Source organism: Leopardus geoffroyi, chromosome C2 (genome assembly GCF_018350155.1).
Source record: "Leopardus geoffroyi isolate Oge1 chromosome C2, O.geoffroyi_Oge1_pat1.0, whole genome shotgun sequence".
Lineage (NCBI taxonomy): Eukaryota > Metazoa > Chordata > Mammalia > Carnivora > Felidae > Leopardus > Leopardus geoffroyi.
This window is the reverse complement of record NC_059333.1, coordinates 49,128,360-49,150,399: the sequence shown is the minus strand read 5'-3', so window position 1 is coordinate 49,150,399 and position 22,040 is coordinate 49,128,360. Positions and strand designations below refer to the sequence as shown.

The 22,040-nt window shown below is 37.0% G+C and overlaps 1 protein-coding gene across 3 annotated transcripts in view; it reads left to right on the top strand.

Annotated features, from left to right (window-relative positions):
* Window positions 1-383: 383 nt before the first annotated feature.
* Window positions 384-22,040, top strand: part of IMPG2 (interphotoreceptor matrix proteoglycan 2) — an 81,368-nt gene continuing 59,711 nt past the window's right edge. For 2 of the 3 annotated variants that reach the window (XM_045501856.1, XM_045501855.1), the window contains exons 1-5: window positions 384-712; window positions 1,170-1,421; window positions 12,885-13,051; window positions 16,238-16,269; window positions 16,375-16,398. In XM_045501856.1, coding sequence (XP_045357812.1) covers window positions 628-712; window positions 1,170-1,421; window positions 12,885-13,051; window positions 16,238-16,269; window positions 16,375-16,398 — 560 coding nt within the window. In that variant the 5' untranslated portion in view covers window positions 384-627. The remainder of the gene's footprint in view (window positions 713-1,169; window positions 1,422-12,884; window positions 13,052-16,237; window positions 16,270-16,374; window positions 16,399-22,040) is intronic. The other variant, XM_045501857.1, reaches the window with a different exon arrangement.

Genomic DNA, 22,040 nt, shown 5'->3' with positions numbered 1-22,040 from the left:
CCATTTTCTATAAAAGGAAGAAGTTATTAAGTGGTTATAACCAAAGATTTTCAAATTTCTAACCAAGGAGAGAGATTTAAAAGACAGTAACTATGACAAAACTAGAGCTAGTTTTGTGTGTAGCTCTGTATTTCTGAAGTAGATATGTATAGTGAGTCTGGGCTTACAAATTATATGTTTACAAATAACAGGCCCTAGAAAAACCCAAAGTACATGGGAATCTATCAGGTTCAACCAGTAGATTCAGAAAAATTGTAAAGCTCAGTGAATTATATGTGAAACATTATTTTTAAGTGGACTGTCTGGTTATGGCAAAGAACGTGTTTGTAAAGAGCTTAGCTGACTGGATTAGAATAAAGAAATTGTCTCTCTCCATCTGTTCTAATTAGCTTGTCTCTTCTGCTTTCATAGCGTGCTGCTTCTTTCAGAAAAGAAGTGAGAGGTATTTTGAAAGGATACCATTTTTATTTAAGCTAATTTATAATGGTTTTGGAATGGTTGTCAGTTTTCAAAGATAAACTTTGAAATGTTAGACCTTTTCTATAATAATTCGTTACTGGAAGTTTCAAGGCTTTTTTGGGTGCTCAAGGATTTTGGCCTCTCCTTATTCCTTTGATTTTGGCCCAAATGATTATGTTTCCTCATTTTGGGAAGATTTCTCTGGGTATTTTGATATTTGTCGTGATAGAAGGAAACCTTCCATCATTAACAGGTATTTAAAAAGCTTTTTAATTTTAATTTTTTATTTTTCTTTATATCTCTAGTGTATTCTCTTTAACATTATTTAATTTAATATGACCGTTGTAAGAACTTGAATCAAATACTACTCTGTTAGGCTTTGATATCGCTTCATTTAAACTTTAAAATCTCTCTTAATATTTTTGGTTTTCCTTTTCATTAGTAATTTCTTCTTCAGACTTCCGCTTATTTCTTGTATTGAAATTGGATATATAGTTGATTTTAACAACTAAGAATCTTGAAATAAAGGAGTAGGAATTAGATGGAGAAAAGATTGACTGCTCACTCCTCCCCTCTTAAGTATGCACGTTTACAATTTGAGCATTGACTTCAAAATCCAAATGTGGCACAAAAGTCAGTTTTTCTTTGTTACTTTTCATTCTGTATCTTCATTCATTATCAGAAGACTTGTCTATGCTTTCACTATGTAGCACAAACCTACATATCTTTAGAAGATATCCAAGAACCCAAGAGTGCAGTTTCTTTTCGCCTGACTGACAAGGAATCCGGGGAGCCTTCTCATTCTACTGAAAAGAAACTACCTTTGGACCACAGAGAAGCTGAGAAACTGTGGTTGCTCAGAAGAAGGCGATCTATTCTGTTTCCTAATGGTGTAAAAACCTGCCCAGATGAAAACATTACAGAGGCTGTGGCAAAGCATGTAAAGTACTTTAAAGTACGAGGTAAGTGAACATCCAAACCTTGGGACTCCGTGATGAAATTCAGACATAGTCCTAGCATGTTGTTGTATCTTGTTAAAATTCAGAGTATGTGATAATTTAGACACGGAGCCAAATATTATCTTTCTCTTAGCTATGGAAAAAGGACTTGCTATAAGTATAATATTTATATAGCTTCAGAGGAAAGTTTGTATTAAGGGAAGAAATGGCTTAAATCTTTGAAGCACTTCAAAAATACCAGTTTATGTTACTAGAAGATTTAACTATTTTTACTTCTTCATTAAGTAATTAGTCTAAATATGCCCACAAAATATATTTACCATGGTATACTTACCTATTTGGCTAATTAGTTACTTTATGTACATGAAAATATAATACATGTCTATATTTTATAGTTTAGACATTCTGCAGATTCATGCTGGTTATACTCTGGTTGGTACACATAAACCTTATATCTAAGATGATGACAACTCTCACAATAGACCCTAAAGCAACAGAACTAGGATTTTATTTTTAATTTAACAGTATTATCCTTGATTGAATACTTTTTCATTAGGTGAATTCATTCTGTTTCTTAAATTTACTATCTTAAATTTACTAACCAAAATTGCTTAATTGACCATAATATGTCCCTCAGATTTAAACGATTCTCAAACTTTGCTTTTTTGCTGCTAAAGAGACAATGTGATATGATGGATGTGATGCTAGTAAACTAAAGTGGACGTGGATGATTAAATGATAGTGAAATCAGGCTAGTTCATTTATGTATGTTTTCAACAAATGTTTGTGGGGCACTTGCCATTTTCCATATGCTGGGCTCTATGAACCTTCAAGTCTAAGCTGCTACTTTATCTTCTCCTTTTTTATTTTCCTCCGTCTTGTCCTTCCCCTCCTCCTCTGTCACCCAAGCAAGTGATTGATTGATTCATTCATTCATTTATTCATTTCAGAGCTAGTGTTTTCTGTTTTAAGTTGTTATTTAAGTTCCAGCTATTCAACATACAGTACAGTATTAGTTTCAGGTATACAATTTATGCGATTCAACACTTAACATACAGCACCCAGTTCTCATCAGAACAAGTACACTCCTTAATCCCTATCTCCTATCCCCCTACCTATCTCCCTACTGGTAGCCATCAGTTTGTTCTCTATAGTTAAGAGTCTGTTTCTTGGTTTGCCTCTCTCTTTTTTAACCTATGCTTATTTGTTTTGTTTCTTAAATTCCACATATGAGTGAAATCACACGGTAATTTGTCTTTCTTCGACTACCTTATTTTGCATAGCATAATACTCTCTAAGCAAGTGTTTTTAAAATAAAGTAATACCAGATATTACATATATAAAATTTTTTTGTTAAAATAATTTTTTAATGTTTATTCCTTATTTTGAGAGAGAGAGAGAGAGAGAGACAGAGTGTGAGCGGGAGTCAGGCAGAGAGAGAGGGAGACAGCATCCGAAGCAGGCTCCAGGCTCTGAGCTGTCAGCACACAGCCTGACGCGGGGCTCGAACTCACAGACTGTGAGATCATGACCTGAGCTGAAGTTGAAATCTTAACCAACTGAGCCGCCCAGGCACCCCTAATTTTTTAAGTGCCACTGTATTAACACATTTTTTAAGGAGTGTATTTACAACTCTTGATTATACTGTGAGGTTATCAAACATTACTAAGCAATAAGCTTTCCTTTTACTTTTATAATGGAAATCCATTGATTCTGACTTTTGTATATAGGGCATGTGCCAGAAGTGGCAAATTCCAAAGAGAGTGGGAAGAGAATAAAAGACTGAAGATGAATGGGAATGACAGTTCATAACTTTTCAAAACGTTATTTCTATTGCCTCGGTTTTTCCTTTTAAAATAAATAGATCAGAATATCTAGGTAGATGCTGGGTAAGTGGTAAAGAGGAAATAACCATTTAAGCAATGTGGTTATACCTTTTAATTTCTTTGCTCTTATGTTTATAAATTCAAGAGGTACTATTGAAAAAGAAGCCAACAAAAAGAAAAGCATTCCTAGAGTAATTGATTTTAAAATACAGATGCTATGAATGGGACCATTAGAAAGGGACCTCACAGACCTAAAAGACTAGGCACAGCACATCAGGACTGTAACAGTGTTGATATACTGTCATTGTAAAGAGTAAATATTTTATGTTTTTGAAAATTAGGAAAAATGAATATTTCAGCAAAGGTCTTGAAGAGATTTTGTAGGGATAATTGGATTATGCCCTTAGAACCAAATATTTGGAAATTAGAGGGAGAGATCCATTCAGTGTCCAACCAAGGATCTTAGCTCTTTCTACCAAGCTAATTCATTTTAGTGGTTTGCCCAATTTTTCCTTAATAGAGAATTTGGCTTCAGTTGCTAGGTGGTGTAACAAATTTGAAAAATACCTTCATTTAAGCAAGAAGCAACTGCATTTAACCTAATGATTTGTGAAATTAAACAGATATTTAGGGTGCTTGGGGTTGAACGCAGTTAATACTCTCCTCCTACTTTAAAAAATTATATTTGTAGGTGGACTTTTAAAATATAACTTTATTGAGGTATACTTTGATGGATTATCGCTGCATATTTAAATTACATAATCTGATTAGTTTTGACAAACATATTTACCCTTGAAATCATGCAGTTAAGGTAATGAATGTATCACTCACCACTAAACATTTTCTTATTTGCCTTTGTAATCTGTCCCTCTCAGCACTTCCCTTTATCCCAGTACTGAGGCAACCTAATCTGCTTTTTATCACTATGAATTGTTTGCATTTTCTACACTTTTATATATAAATGTAATCATATATGTACACTTTTTTGTCTGGCTTCTTTTGCTCAGTGCAATTATTTCGAGACTCATTTGTGACTTTTTTTTTTATCAGTAGTTTGTTTCCTTTTATTGTTGAGTAGTATTCTATTTTAGGGATATACCACATTTTGGGATACTAGGGTTTTTTTCAGTTATTATAAAGAAAGCTGTCATGAACACTTGCATTCAAGTTTTTGTGTCAACAAAACCTTTTGGTTAATAGTGCAATGGCTGGAGGGCCGCCTCGGTGGTTCAGACAGTTGGGCGTCTGACTTTGTTTGGCTCAGGTCATGATCTCACGGCCTGTGAGTTCGAGCCCCACGACGGGCTCTGTGCGGACAGCTCGGAGTCTTGAGCCCCGCTCAAGCTCTCTGTGTCTCTCTCAAAAATAAACATTAAAAAAAAATTAAAAAAAAATAGTGGAATGGCTGGATCTCATGATAGGTGTATGTTTAACTCTTTATGAAGTTGCTAAACTGTTTCCCAATGTGGCTGTACCACCTGCACTGTATTAGAGTTCCAGTTTTTCTACATCCTTGTAATACTTGGTGTAGTCAGTCTTTTTAAACTGTAACCATTCTAGTGACTATGAAGCAATTGTATTGGTTTTAATATGCATTTTCTTAATGGCTAGTGATGTTGAGCACCTTTTTCATGTGCTCATTTACCATTTGTTTATCTTTTTTGGTGAAGAGTTTATTCAAATATTTTGCTCATTAAAAAAAATAATTGGGTCATTTGTCTTATAGAATTGTAAGAGTTCTTAATATATTCTAAATACAAGCTCTTTGTCAGATACATGTTTTGCATACATTTTCACCCAGTGTGTGGCTTGTCTTTTGCTTTTCTTAATAATGTCTTTTGAGAAACAGAAGTTTTCAATTTTGATGACGTTCAACTTAAAAGGTTTTTTTTTTGTTTTTGTTTTTTTTGGGGGGGGGGTCATGCTTGTTTTTGGTTTTATCTAAGTTTGCCTAACCCAAAGTCAAAAGAATTTTCTATCTTTTCCTGTAAAAACTTTATAATTTTCAGGTTTTACATTTAGGTCTATGATCTACTCTGAGTTAATTTTTGTATGTGGGGTATATGGATCAGAGTTAAATATTTGCATATGCTTAGCCAATTGTTCCAGCACCATTTATTAAAAAGATTATCCTTTCTTGCCTTTAAGGCTTTGTTGAAAAATCAGTCTTCTGTATTTAGTGAGTCTATTTCTTCATTTTCTTCCACTGATCTACATGCCTGTTTTTATGCCAATACGACACTGGCTTGATTACAATAAGTCTTTGAATCAGATAGGGAAAGTTCTTCAACTTTGTTCTTCTTTTTCCAAATTCACTTCGTAATGCTAGGTTCTTTGTGTTTCATATAAATATTAGCATCAGCTTGCCAACTTATACAAAAAGGGTGGCTGGAATTTTGATTGCGGTTGTGTTGAATTTATTGATCAATTTAGGAAGAATTGTCATCTTAACAATATTGGGTCTTCTGCTCTATGAATGTGATACAGCCCACCATTTACTTAGGTCTTCTTCAATTTCTCTTGACAGTGTTTTGTAATTTTCAGTGTATAGGTCTTATAGCTCTTTTTATCAGATTTATATATTTTTATTTTTTATGCCATTGTTAATGTTATTTTAATTTCTTTTTTAAAAATGTTTATTTATTCTGAGAAGGAGAGCACGAATGGGGGAGAGGCAGAGAGAGAGAGTGGGAGAGAGAGAATCCCAAGCAGGCTCCTTGATATCAGCACAGAGCCCAACACAGGGCTCAAACTCATGAACCATGAGATCATGACCTGAGCCAAAGCCAAGAGTTGGGCACTTAACTGAATAAGCCACCCAGGTGCCCCAATGTTATTTTAGTTTCTGATTGTTCTTGCCAGTATAAGAGGCATACAACTGCATTTTGTATATTGGCCTTTTATTCTGTAATTTGCTAAATTCACTTATTTGTTCTAGTAGCTTTTTTGTGTATTCCTTAAGGTTTTCTACAAAGATGATTATTTGCATATAAAGATAATTTTACTTCTCATATTCCAATTTATATGCCTTTTATTTCTTGCTTTATTGCACCAAATTGACTGTTGTATATGTTTTGGGTACCACGATTCTGAGAGGAAAATAAGACTTTGTTCCATAATGGATTTCTATTTACTGGATAAGACGCACAGCCTGAGCCCTAGTAAAAGGATTAAAGACAGATTAAATGCAGGCCCTTCGTTATTCAGAATACTGTCATCCATATTTTGCTTTCCTCCAGCAGTTTGCAGGGCAGGTTTTCTCCACCACAAGAGAGACATTTATAAATCAGTTATCTTCTCAAAAATAGAAAGTTACTTTTAGCAGTCACTAAAGGCTACATGAAAATTGTGTCACAAGGGTGGGACTTCAGAACAGGTCTAATTCTAGGCCGTAATGAAGTATGTGGCAATTATCTCTGGTGGTGCTTTGCCCTTCTTAGTACCTCTTTCCCTGGAATCATGATGATTTTACTGTTTACTGCCTGCAGTGTCCTGTTTAGGTTTCCCCTCTCCGAGCTGCATGAATGCTCCACACTTCCTCCCAGTTCTCTTCCTTTATCAAAATGTAAGTGTTCTGAATCCTGTTATCCCAAGTTAGTTAATTGGACCTTCTTGTCAGATAGCTCTTAACTGGAAAGCCATTGGATAAATTAAGGATGTATTACCTTTCTGGAGGGAATTACATTTTTTTACAATTTTATTGAGACGTAAATTACATATCATGCAACTCATCCATTTAATGTATAGAATCCAATGGTTTTCTAGTATATTCACAGAAACCTGCAACCATTATCACACTTAGTTTAAAAATACTACATCACTTCAAAAAGAAACCTCATACTCTTTAGTCATCACTCTCTTATCCCTCTTTTCCCGCTACCCCTCTCCCTAGACCTAAGCAATCATGAATCTGCTTTTTACTTGTATAAACTTGTCTGTTATGGATATGTCAAATAAATGAGATAATATAATATGTGATCTTTTGTGACAGTCCTCTTTCATTTTGCGTAATGTTTTCAAGGTTCATCCATGCTGTAGCATGTATCAGTAGTTTATTCTGTTTTATGGCCTATATTATTTTCTTGTATGGATATACCACATTTCGTGTATCCATTTCTTAGTTGATGGGCATTTGGGTTGTTTTTAGCTATTTAGGTGTGTACCTAGGAGTAGAATTTTGGGATTTTATGGTAACTCTGTGTTTATCCATATGAGGAAGGCCAGATAGTTTTCTAAAGTAGCTGCACCATCTTACATTCACAACAGCAGTGTGTAAGATTCTGATTTCTCGACATCTTTGCCAGCACTATGATTTTCCTTAAAAAAAAAAATTACAACCATCCTAGTAGGTGTGAAATGATATGCCCTGGTTTTGATTTGCATTTCTCTAGTGATTAATAACATTGGACATCTTTTTATTTGCTTTTGGTCATTTGAATATCCTCTTTTGAAGAATATCTTTAGATCCTTCCCTATTTTTTAATTGGGTTGTTTTTTTTTTATTATTGAGTTATAACAGTTCTTTATATATTCTAGATACAAGTTTCTTATTGGATAAATGAATTGAAAGTATTTTTTCTCATTCTGTGGGTTGTCTTTTCACTTTCTTGATGGTGTCTTCCATGTACTAAAGTTTTTGTTTTTGATAAAGTCCAATTTATCTATTTGTTCTTTTTCAAAATAGTTTTGGTTATTTAGATTCATTGTAATTCCATATGAATTTTATTTTTCTTTATTTTAGAGAGAAAGAGAGTACAAGCAGGGGGAGAGGGGCAGAGGAAGAGAAAGAGAATGTGAGGCAGGTGACACGCTCAGCATGGAGCCCGATATGGGGCTCATTGCCACAACCTGAGCCAAAATCAAGAGTCAGACACTGAACTGACTGAGCCATGCAGCCACCCCTCCATATGAATTTTAGGACTAGCTTGTCAATTTCTATAAAGAAGTCAACCAGCGTTTTGATAGGATTGCAATGGATCAAGTTGGAGATATTACTATCTTAATAATGTTAATGATTCATGTCTGGATGCTTTAATTTTCATTTCTCCGAAGATGAATGATAGCACTTTTTCACACATTTATTGGCTTTTTGTAGCTCTTCCTTTGTAAAGTGTTCCAGTCTTTTACATGTTTTTTTTTTTTTTTTTTTTTTTTTTTTTAATGTTTATTTTTGAGACAGAGCATGAGCTGGGTAGGGGCAGAGAGAGGGAGACACAGAATCTGAAACAGGCTCCAGGCTCTGAGCTGTCAGCACAGAACCCGATGTGGGCCTCGAACCCACGAACTGTGAAATCATGACTTGAGCTGAAGTCAGACACTCAACCAACTGAGCCACCCAGGCGCCCCTTTTACCTGTTTTAAAAATTGGATTGTTTGACTTTTTATTAGAGAGTTGTAGAAATTCTTTAAATATCCTAAATACCAGTTCTGTGTCATATATGTATTTTGAATATTTTCTGCCAGAGGTATCCTTTGCCTATCCATTTTTTATTAATAGTGTCTTTGATAAATAGTTGTTAATTGTGATAAATTCTAATTTCTATTTTTTTCTTTTATAATTACTGCTTTTAAAAAAATTATTTTAGAGAGACAGAGCAAGCAAGGGAGAGGGGCAGAGAGAGAGAGAGAGAGAGAGAGAGAGAGAGAGAGAATCTTAAGTAGGCTCCACACAGAGCCAGATGCATGGCTCGATCCCACAATCTGTGATCATGACCAGACACTCAATCAACTGAGACACCTAGGTGCCCCTATAGTTGTTGCTTTCTGTGTCCTGTTTATGAAAGCTTTGCCTATCCTCAAGTCATATAAATGTTCTTCTGTCTTTTCTCTTAGGATCTTCATAATATTAGCCTTCATATTTCAAATTATTTTCTGTGTGTACTGTAAATAAGTTATTGAGATTTTTTTTCTTTCTATAGAGATATATAGTAAAACCTTGGTTTGTGAGCTTAATTTGTTCTAGAAACATGCTTATAATTGAAAGCACTTGTATATCAAAGCAAATTTCCTCATAAGAAATAATGGAAACTCAAATGATTCATTCCACAAGCCAAAAATATTCATATAAAAATGATTACAATACTGGGGCACCTGGGTGACTCAGTCGGTTAAGCATCCAACTTTGGCTCATGGCACCATCTCACAGTTCATGAGTTCAAGCCCTGCATCGTGCCATGTGCCGATAGCTCAGAGCCTGGAGCATGCTTTGGATTCTGTGTCTCCTTGTCTCTCTGCCCCTCACCTGCTCATGCTCTGTCTCTCTCTCTCTCTCTCAAAAATAAACAAACATTAAAAAGATTAAAAAAAATATTACAATGCTGTAATATAATACAAAATAATAAAGAAAATACAAAATAGAAGGAAAAATAACCGCACTTACCCTTGAAAACCTTCGTGGCTGGTGTGAGGGAGACAAGAGAGAGGAGGGTAATTGTGTAGGACCTTCCCTATCACTAACAGAATCACTGCTATCTATTGGCTCAGTGGAATCTTTTTGGGCATAGGGACAATTGTATACATTCACACAGATGTTGACTACAATACAGTATTAATAACCTTTTGTCATATACTGTATTTAAGGTAACCGGCAATAAGGCAGCAGAGGAAAGGGTCTCTATCTGCAGTCAGCCTGACCTAGAATGAAGCAAAGCATTCCTAAGCAAACTCTTGTATGGAAAAGCAAAGGACTGTCCACAGGTGCTTTGAAGTGGCAAAAAATACTTTAGTGCCAGTTGTGGGCACCTACCAACATTCTGAAAAATCACTGATTGCTTCCAAACACCACAGCCTGAGATTGAGCATCTGAGCATGGGAGAGGATCACCCATAATCCTGCAGTGAGAGAGAGAGAGAGAGAGAGAGAGAACACCACTGGCTTAGTTGTGATCATGTGACATTAGGCATCATTTGCTACTCGTATTGCCATTCATTGCTCGTTTATCAAGTTAAAATTTAAAGCGTTTGCTTAACTTGCAGAACACTCACAGAACAAGTTACTTGCAATCCAAGGTTTTATTGTATGGTTTTTCAGTCACAATATTTTTTATAGTTTCTTTGAATCACTTTATTTCATAACCAGACCTTACAGACGTTCATTTTTTTTTTTTTTTTTTTTTTTTTTAGTTTTTACCAACCTAGACTTTCACCTTTGCATTGTCTTCTGGTGGGCACTAAATTTTCATTTGCAAGTTTTAGGATGAAGAAAGGAAGAACTATGAATCTGCAGGTGGTCAGCTCTGTCTCAGTCAGCCTTGGCTGGATTCTTCTGTATACTGTATGATCACAAGTTCGAAAGAACAGTTATAAGGATGCAGTTAGTTCACTGAAAGAGAAAACTAAGTTTGCAAACAAAGGTTTATTTTAACCCTGAAAAATCAATTGATGGAGAAACTTTAAATATTCATATATTTTCCTCTCTGTTAAAACTCGAGTCTTGTTCTTTGGCTTAGACTATCTTCTTCCATCAAACAACTGTCAGACACCCAGAATCCATTATGGTTATAACACTGATATTCATGTAGCACTATGTGATTTATAAAATACTCTCACAGGTAGGTAGGTAAGGCAGTAATCATTTATTCAATTAAATAAGAGGGATGAGGGGCGCTTGGGTGGTTCAGTCATTTGAGCCTCTGACTCTTGATTTTGGCTCATGTTGTTATCCCAGTGTTGTGGGATTGAGCCCGGTGTCAGGCTCTGTGTTGTGCATGGAGCCTGCTTAAGATTCTGTCGCTCTCCCTGTCTCCCCGACTCGAGTTTGCTCACTCTGTCTCTCGCTAGCTCACTGTCTCTCAAATAAACAAATAAATAAAGCACATTGCAGCGCTGACCGGCTAGGTAAGTTACCTGTGGTTATGAAGCTGGGGCTAGAATTTAGATCTGACTCTGTGAGTTCAGGGGCTCCACCTCAATATGTTACTGGATAAGCATTCAGCTTTCTTGAGATGAAAAATAATGAAAAATAATGGTCTTGATCTCTGTGCATTTAAATCCTTCTTTCTCCCTTAGCGCTCTGCTCCTCTTCCCTCCCATCTCAGTCTGTCTGTTGTCCACAGTGTCTGGCATTTGGCCAATGAAATGGTTACAGGAAACCAATATACTTAATGTATACAAAATGTGCAGACAGTCTGTTTAGCATCCATTCAGATTTGATGCTTTGGAATAACTTAGCAGATAGACTGAATTTGTTTTTAATATAGTAGTACATTTCTCCTAAAAATCATTAATTTTTTAGTCCTCATATCGTAAAAAAATTTTTTTGAGTGTAATTGACATACAATATTAAATTAGTTTCTGGGTGCCTGGGTGGCTCAGTGGGTTGAGTGTCTGACTTTGGCTTAGGTCATGATCTCATAGTTCGTGAGTTTGAGCCCCACGTCAGGCTCTGTGCTGACAGCTCAGAGCCTGGAATGTGCTTTGGTTTCTGTGTCTTCCTCTCTCTCTGCCCCTCCCCCACTTATGCTCTGTCTCTTTTCAAAAATAAACATTAAAAAATAAAAAATAAATAACTAAATAACTTTCAAATATACAAGGTAGTGATTCTGCAAGTTTCTACATTATGCCATGCTCACCACAAGTGTAGCTACAATCTGTCACCATGCAATGCTATTACAATGTCATTGACTATATTCCTTATGCTGTGAGTTATATTCCTGTGACTTATTCATCCCATAACTGGAACCCTATATCTCTCACTTCCCTTCACCCATTTGGTATCCTCCCACCTCCCTCCCCTCAGGCAACCACCCGTTTGTTCTCTACTTCTATCTTTTTTTTAGTTAATAGATTTTAATGTTTAGAGAAGTTTCAGGTTTACAGAAAAATTGAGCAGAAAGTCCAGAGAGTTACCTATACTGCCACTCTTCCACACACACATTTTTCCCTCTTATTAGCATTTTGTATTAGTGTAGCACGTTTGTTACAATTGATGAGCCAAAATGGACAGACACACTATTCTTAATTAGAGCTCGTATTGTGTTTTGAGAAATGTATAATGACGTGTTTCCATTATTACAGAGTCGTACAGAGTGACTTCCTTGCCCTAAAAAAACCACTGTTCTTCACCTCTTTGTCTTTCCCTTCCCCCAACCCCTGGCAACCACTGATCTTTTTACAATTTTCATACTTTGGCCCTTTCCAGAATGTCATATCATTGGAATTATACAGTATGTAGCTTTTTCAGACTGGCTTCTTTTACTTAGCAATATGCATTTAAGTCTTCACCATGTCTTTTCATAGCTTGAAACCTCATTTATTTTTATCACTGAATAATACTGCATCATATGGATATATCACAGTTTGTTTATTTTTTCGCCTTTTTAAGTATTTTTAACATCTGCTTCACTCTCATAAAGCCCAAACGTGGATTTTTTTTAAGATATGGGGAAAAAAAAACCCTGCCTATTAGAAAGTGAATTAAATTCCTCTGTAAAGGAAAGGAGTGGGGAGTGCACATTCTCTTCATATCTGAAAAGTTTAAACTGGACATACATAAACAGAAGAACTTTGAGAATCATTCCTATGTCCTTCTAGAATGGACACTGTGGGCAAGAGTGCCTTGGAAATCTGAATAAACAGGTTCATGATCATTGTGAGAACCTGAAAGTACTTTCCATAAAAATTCTTCTTTGTCTGTTGTCCAGTGTGTCAGGAAGCTGTCTGGGAAGCCTTCCGGACATTTTGGGATCGACTTCCTGGACGTGAGGAATATCGTTACTGGATGAATTTGTGTGAGGATGGAAACACAACTATATTTGAAATGGGCACAAATTTTAGTCAGTCTGTGGAACATAGAAATTTAATTATGAAGGTAAGTGTACTAACAAGGGAAGAATTGCTGGACTATTGTAGGAGTGCCTACACACAGCTCAGGCTTGAAGGAAGAAAGAGCAACACCAAACACCTGCATTACTTTTGTTGTTGAATGAGGCTATTTGAGTGAGCTGCCATAGGGCATGGCGGAGTCTTTGTATCCCTAGCTCTGGCTGTTAAAATGAACATTGTTAACCCAGTAAGAGCCTCGGTCTTATGTTTATAAATGTAAATATTTGGAAATAATACTCAGCAAAGGTTTAGGCTAAGAATAGAAGTCCTCGAGAGTCACTCTTGCCACGGTTTTGCATATTATCAATTCAGAGTAGCTACCAATGACACTAAGATATAGTTCATTGAATAAATGTTTAGTAAAGTATAAATATGATCCTACTTAATGAATTTGCTTACTTATTTTCCTTCTTTTAGAGCTATCTTATTCTTAGCAAAGGATAAATAAGCATGCATATAGACAAATTACTTGCCCACCTTTCCCTTTTCATGTAGCATGCATGTATTCATGATGAGAAAATAAAAGAGAGAGTGAGAAGGGGGAGAGGCAGAGAGAGAGGGAGACAGAAGATCCAAAGTGGGCTCCATGCTAGCAACAGAGAGCCTGATGCGGGCTCTGTCCCATGAACCTTGAGATCATGACCTGAGCTGGAGTCGGACACTTAACCAACTGAACCACCCAGGTGTCCCTCTTCTGTTATGTTTTTAACTGCTCAATATTAATAAATATGAGAATAGCTACCAGCTATGTATGTACCATGTACCAGGCCACATATTAAGCCTATTAAAAGCATATTTAATAACAACTCTACAAGGAGTTACTAATATCCGCAATTTATAGATAAGAACATTAGGCATCAGAGTTATTCCTTATTCTAGATTATAAAACCAGATGGGCTGGAGCTTAAAATCAAACATAGTTTTCTTTTTTAAAAAAATTATTTTTTTACCCTTTACCATTGGGCCTTCCTTCTCAGTCATTACCACTTTTGCAAATTGCAGTGGCTAATATTGAATAGCTATTAACTGAAAAAAAAATACACATATCTACACACATTTATATTTATGTCAGCATTGCCCATCTCAGTTGTGTCCACAGTATGGAAGCAGTTGACAGAGCAGCAAATACAGATGATGTATAGCAAATGTATAGTTAGTATTAGCATTAACAATAGCCTCTTGTGATATTACATTGGAAGGTATTTTTTTTTTTTTTTTACAAGTGCAACTTCTAGATTGGTAAGATCTAAAGGTGTTGGAAATACACTTTCAATGATTATTTAGTACAACATGGAGACAAAGGGGGGTGATATGAGACCTGGATTGAATCTTAAATAACAAGTATAAGTGAGCTGAATGAGGAGTTTGGGATGAACAGTCCAGACAGAGGGAATAGCACAAGCCAGATGTTTGTAGGGAATGACTTGGGCCAATATACGGGAAGGGTAGACAATAAGTGACAAGAGATCAGACTGGAAGCTGGAAGAGTAGATAACTCTGGGGATGATAAGAAACTGTTGATGTGGAAATGGGATTCGGAGCCACTGGCCAAGAAAGAATTCTTCAGGTATCTTTGGTGCAAAATGGTGGTTTTATTACAGAACAAGTGACAGGACCTGTGGGCAGGAAGACCTGCCCTGGGATTGCCCTGAGTAACTGATTATATACCTGGGACTTGGGGGAGGTAAAGTCAAGGGGAAGTTTGCAAAAAGATTTTTCTAATGCTAAAGAAGACTCACAGGATCCTGAAGGCCTAGCTATTGTCAAGCTAAGGTTGTTTTTACCTCAAGCAAAGCATTGACATTAAAACAGTTGAGAGTTCCTGAAGAAATGTCATACTCTGCCTGTCTCAAGTGTTTGTCAATGGGCTGCAGGTTATAAGGAAATTTAAATTTACATTTCTTTTGCCTTTGTTCTCCACATTATAAGTAGGTGAGTCACAGAGGCTGATTGGACAGTTTTGAATTAAAAAGGTCATTATGGTTTCTATACACCGTGGGGTGAATTGGAGGCAACAAGACTGGAGCAGGAAGACTAGTAATTACTGCATATCTGAGGAAATGAGGGTCCTAACTAGACAAAAGATAGAGAAAGGAAGCACAAGAGATGCAAATAGGAAAAAAAGACTAGTAGAACTCTGTGACAGGTCAGATGGGAGTGGGAGAAGAAGAAGAAGGAATGGCCTGGGAAGCCTCCTCATTTCTAGTTTGGATGACTAAGACCAAGAACTCGGGCACAGAAGCAGCTTTGTAGATGTAGTGGGGAGATTGAGTTCACTTTTGAATGTGTTGTTTTGAGCAATCTGTGAAATGCGAATTGCCTGATTTAGGTTTGAAGCCAAGGAGAGTGGTTTGGGTTATAAATATAGCTGTAGGAGTCATCTGCCTTGACGTGGCAACTGAAAGCATTTAGACTGGCTGCGATTATTCTAGGAGAGTTTGTAGAGCAAGAAGAGCAATGAGTTATTTATAAATATCATGAGAGTTATTTAGAGTAATAGTCTTTCCATTTTATAGAGGAGATATTGAGAGATTTGGGGGTTTGCCTTCATATCTAAGCAAGAGAAAATGGGACTTGAAGTTAGGTCTTCTAACTTAGTGTTCTTTTTATTATATTGGCCTCAAAACAAAATCACTAATTTAGAGGAAACTTAGGGACAGTTTGCTTTAGAATGTCCCAGACGAGAAATCCAATTATTGATATAATTTATCTTTTTGTCTGAATTCTGGAGAAACAGATTTAGCATTTGTTTTATCCACATGTCCCTATTATTCTAGTATGAGAGTTTCTATAAACATGTTAGGTCACAAAAAACTTTGATTCTAAGTCCATGGAAGGTTAATGTAAAACTCAACCAATCTCCAATCTATAGATCTTTTTGGAATGATTAACAAGTAGAGTCTATTAATCTGTGCCCATTAAGAAAGAGCACGGAAACTTTTGGAAACATAAACAGAGACTGAGTGCCAGGACATTCCCACAGTCACAAAACAAACTTGGCATCATTAGTACCTTGCTTTAATTGTTTGCTTAACCATAGAGAAAAACAACATAGATTTGTAAAATAACAGTATAGTGTTAGGGCATTAGTGTTTTCCATGCAGTACATTTTATGTACTGCTTATTAACTGTCATTAACTCACACAGTCATGTTTATCTTTGTTTTCCTTAGAAAATGACATATACAAAGGAAACTGTAAGCAGGTAAGTGTCTTTTTTTCCCCAATTTCATGTTTGGCAACTGAGATATGTCATACCTATTCCAAGACTCACCCCCAATTTAATGGCTCTGTTCTATTTTCTTGCCAGTTCCTGCAGTCACCAGGGCTGTGGGTAAGTCCCAAATTGTTTTCCTCATCTTGAAGCCACTTCCCATTCTGCTTGTTTACTTTCTGAACTTGCCAGGAGTCAGACTTATTCCTTTCTCTTGAGTGAGAAAAATAGACTTCTGGAAATGGAATATGGAATGATCTACTTAAGTTGAGGTTTATGCACTAATAGTAAAAATGTTATAAAATGTTACACCTTAGTGGAGAATAGTTTATTAAATGGTGGTTGGTAGTGTGGATCACTTTACTGAGAAATGATGATTATGATCTTGAAATACAGGAATAACATGGAGTGCCTTGGGTGGCTCAGTCGGTTAAGCATCTGACTCTTCATTTTGGTTCATGTCATGATCTCACAGTTCATGGGTTCGAGCCCCACATCAGGCTCTGCACTGACAGTGTAGAGTGTACTTGGGATTCTCTGTCTCCCTTTCTATCTGCCCCTCCCCCATTCATATTCTCTCTCTCTCTCTCTCTCTCTCTCTCTCTCTCCCCCCCTCCCTCAAAAATAAGTAAACTTAAAAAAAAAAGAAATAAAGGAATAACACAACCTTGATGAATCCTGCAGTATTAGGATTCTTGGCTCTATCGGCCTTTAGATTTAGGATTAAGGTCATTTCTGGGTCCTGAGCAATAGCAGTACAGAACAGATCATGGAAGTGAGGAATTTAGTGTATAGGGATTAAAGATTTCAATTCTGTCCCTACTCAGAGTATCTAGATTATGCCAGTGTGGGAATGATTATATAGAAAAACACCATTAGGGCGGACAATCCAGATCAATGCCTCAAATGAGAGAGGAAGACAGATTGAAAAACCGGTTAGGATCTCTCAGTGCCTGGAGATCCAAGCTGGGCAGCAGAGGCCAGGCCAAAGCATAGTTGGAGTACACATGTGACTTAGTGGGGCATATGTAGGGGTCAGATCAAACATGAGTAAACAGAAGGGAAGGGGACTCTGTGGTCTCACTCATTCATACAACTAATGTTACCACTGGGTCTCTGCTGGGGCCTGGGATGAACACCCACTTAGATGCTGGGCCATGTGTTTTCTTAGGTGTGGGCTTTCACCACTGAGAAGCAGAGCTTGGAAGTTGCTTGTGATTGCCATTGCAACACCCAAGCAGTGAACTAAGTACTCTGGTGAGTCCCACCAGTCCTAGTAATCTTCATGATTGTAACTAATGAAATGGTGGCACATTTTACACATCTTATATAGTTAAGATGTATGTAAACAGCATAATGCATATGGCACTTAACCTAGAAGAAGCTCTGAAGTTTACTGGGAAGTGGATGTTAGCAAGTTTGTAGCTTGTGGGTTATTAGCAAGGGGTGGAAGGAAGCTTACCTGAAATAGGGTGGACAATTGTAACACCATCTGAGAGTGGGTGTGGCTCATGGCACAGGGGTAGCCGGAAGATATGTAAGGTGTGGTGTGTGTATGTTTTGTGTATTCCTGTGTGGCTCACTTCAACTGGCTGCAGCTTTCTTTGGCTTCCTAGCATTTCTCACAATGAAATTATGCATAAATAAAGGAGAAATTTTGTGTTATGCTCATTTCTTACTGTGATAATCACACTGGAACAAATTCATAAATAAGCATCATAGCAGGGCTCACTGAATCGTATATTTTTATTGATAAGGCACTGTCTGTTCTACGTATAAGGAACTGAAAATATGATTTACTGTGCTTAGAAAATAACATATGTACAAAAATAACAATATATGAAAATATAAATGAATATTGAGAAATTTAAAGTTTAAAGTATCTTTTTTTTTTTTAATTTTTTTTTTTTTTTTTCAACGTTTATTTATTTTTGGGACAGAGAGAGACAGATCATGAACGGGGGAGGGGCAGAGAGAGAGGGAGACACAGAATCGGAAACAGGCTCCAGGCTCTGAGCCATCAGCCCAGTGCCCGACGCGGGGCTCGAACTCACGGACCGCGAGATCGTGACCTGGCTGAAGTCGGACGCTTAACCGACTGCGCCACCCAGGCGCCCCTAAAGTTTAAAGTATCTTTCCGATCTAACTAGAACAGATGAGGCTGGGGTGGGGTGAAAACTGCCAACCGTGGTAGTTGCTGAAAGGGGTGACCTGGGGTTAGGTAACACTGGGAGTGAAACCATGGGAGTGGCTGGCCTAAGAATTCACTAAGCCCATCTTTATCCAACTTGAGTTCTTTTCTTTCTTTTCTTCTTTTTTTTTTTTTTAATATTTATTTATTTTTGAGAGATAGAAACAGAATGTGAGCAGGGAGTCACAGAATCCGAAGCAGGCTCCAGCCTCCAGCTCCAGTCGGAGCTGTCAGCACAGAGCCCAACACGGGGCTTGAACCCACAAACTGCAAGGTCATGACCTGAGCTAAAGTTGGATGTTTAAACCACTGAGCCACCCAGGCTCCCCTATCCAACTCGAGTTCTATAGTAATCCATTGTAACCCTTTATGTGTTCTTCACTTTTCTATATTCAAATTTATTTTTATGATTTTTTTTGAGATTACTCTCGTATTCTCAGTGTTGAGATTCTTGTGTTAGATTTTATTGCTGCTGTAGCAAATTACCACAGACTCCGGTAGTTTAAAACAACACAAATTTGTGCTACAGTTACATAGCTCAGAAATCTGACGTGGGTCTCAAGATGTTGCCAGGTTTGCATTCCTTTCTGGAAACTGTAGTGGAGAATCGGTTTTTTTTTTTTTTTTTTTTTCTTTTTTTGCCTTTTCCAGCTTCTAGAAACCACCCACGTTGCTTGGCTCATGACCCCCTTCCATCTTCAAAGCTAGTAATGGCTGGTCAAGTCTTTCTCACATTTCATCACTCTGACACTCTTCTGCCTCTTCTTCCACATTTAAGGATCCTTATGATTGTGCTGGATCCACCTGGATAACCTGGCTACACTCCCCATTTTAAGGCCAGCTGATGAGCAACCTTAATTCCAACTGCTACCTTAATCCTCCTTTGTATGTAACTTAACATACTCACAGGTGCTGGGGATAAGGATGTGGAGGCCACTATTGTTCCTATCACAGTTCTCTGTAATTTAAATTGCTGCTTCTCTGTGAACTCTAACCCACCTGCTGACCTAAGCCTTGCATCAAATACTCTGTTCTGTATCACTTTAAGCTTCTCCTACTATCATCTGTCTGCTGTCTTAAACAAACAAACCATTTTTCACCTTACTTAGGACCCTACATTACCTCTTAGACATCTCCCAATCATTGTTTCTCTCTCTCTCCTGAGTCTTCACCTTCTCCCGTTACTAACTCCTTATGAGCATTTAAACATGCTCAAATCTCTCCCATGTTCCCTATTTACAAAAGGCCCTCCTCCAGCACTTGTCTCCATTATAGTTGGATATTTTGAAAGCATCTCCACTTAGCTCCAGTCAATGCTTAACCCCCTACCTTTTGGACTTCCTGTATAGTCTCCATAATCAGTACAAAGCCCCACCTAGGTTATGTGTTCACCAAATAGCTGTTAAATGAATAACTGAGTTTCTGCTCAATTACCCAAGTTTATTATCAGGTCTCTGGTGATATTCTTAATATAAGAGCTGTTCTTTGGGATTTTATTTTGTACATCAATTAACTTACATTTGTAGTTGAGGATGCCTATCATGGATCACAAAACCAAATATACATTTTTTTAAGCAAATGTTTTATTTTATTTGGTACATGTATATCCCTGCTCCATTATCCTCTGTTTTCTCTTATATTTGTTTAGCATTTCATATTTTTGTAATGCTTCTGCATATAATATTTCATTTAGTTTTCACCAATACCTTTGAGAAATAGGTAGGGTAGGGAAGTATTCCTGTTTTGGAGATTAAGTTCTTGAGGCCCAGAGCAACTGAGATATTTGTGTACACAAAGTTAATGATACTTCTGGGACCAGCACCAAGGATTCCTGGCTCTGTGCCTTGAGTTCTTTTGTGTCATGTTCTGATCACAGTTAACAGATTCAAGGGCAGAGCAGAGTATAGAGAATTGTCAAGGGGAGTAGTAATCTAGATGTGAAATTACGCTTATGCTCCGTGTGGCTGTGCTATCTTTTGATACAGTCTCACCTGAATTCTGAGAGAATTAGGCAGTAGCGGTGAAGTAATAAATTATGTGCTGGCTGAGCTGAGGAGATGAAAATGTAGGAGGTTGTTTGTTGTTGGTATGAAGCTAAAGGTCTTAGCTGAACAACCTCAAATTTGTGGTTCGGCCTAGAAATGAACTAGTATTTCTGTCTCCAAACTCAATACAACTCTGTGTTCTAGTTCTGTTGTGACATTTTAGGGGATCTCTGCAGGAGGCATACCTAATGAGAACATGTTGAAAGGATTCTTGTTGTTAAGTGTTTGTTTTTTGTTGTTTTCTGAAAGGAGAGTGGGAAAATGAGGGATTAAGAGTTGGAATGATTTGAATTACTGAGAGTTGCCTACTTACCATCATTAAAATAATGTTAATTTGAATTCAGTAAGTGAAATCTAGTTCTGCTGAAGTAAACAAACTTCTCCATTGTGAATGCTTCCTTAGAGAATGAACTTAAATTTAATTAATTAACTATTTGCTTATTATTTTAGTCGCAGTATTTCTTTTTAAATTTAAATTTAAAAAAATTTTTAATTAAAGTATAGTTGACATACAACTTTTTGTCATTCAACATAACATAGTCATTCAACAATTATATAATCACAAAATGCTTACCACCATAAGTGTAGTTACCATCTGTCACCATACAAGGTTATTATTATATTATTGACTGTATTTCCTATGCTTCATCCTTATCCCTGTAGCTTATTATTTATCAAATGTGATTTGGTGTGGGGGACAATTTGATTGACACCATGTGAGGTCTGGTTTCTTGGCCACGCCATCCCAACTTCCAGTTCTAGTTACTGTGCTGTGCTTTGGCCCCTCTGTCTTGCTTTGACCTCTTTGTTCTCATAGCTGGTTCCTCTCCATAGCTCTCCAACTTTGACTGGGTTTCCTTTCCTCTTTCTGGGACCTCACACACTGTGACCTTTAGGACATTACGTTTATGTAAGCTGTTATCATTACAACCATGTTGTTTGCCCTTCTAGTCAATATGGCTCACGTAAAGGCCATATTGTGAGGAATTAAGATGAGTGAGAGTGAGGTTTCTCAATCAAATGGACCTGTTTTACATCATAGCTCCTCTATTGTCTAACTGTGTGACTCTGAGCAAATTCTTAACCTCTTCTAATATTAGTTTCCTCATGGGTATAAATGGGGATATTAGTATCTTCCTTTTAAGATTGTTGACACAATTAAGTGAGTTAACCATGATAAAACACTTAACACAATGCATGATTTATGATAAATTTAGTTGTACTCATTCTTTTTTTTTTTTTAATTTTTGTTTTATTTTATTAAAAAAAAATTTTTTTTAAACGTTTTATTTATTTTTGAGACAGAGAGAGACAGAGCATAACGGGGGAGGGGCAGAGAGAGAGGGAGACACAGAATTGGAAGCAGGCTCCAGGCTCTGAGCCATCAGCCCAGAGCCCGATGCGGGGCTCGAACTCACGGACCGCAAGATCGTGACCTGAGCCGAAGTCGGACGTTTAACCGACTGAGCCACCCAGGTGCCCCTTTTGTTTTATTTTAGAGAGAGAGAGAGAGAGAGAGAGAGAGA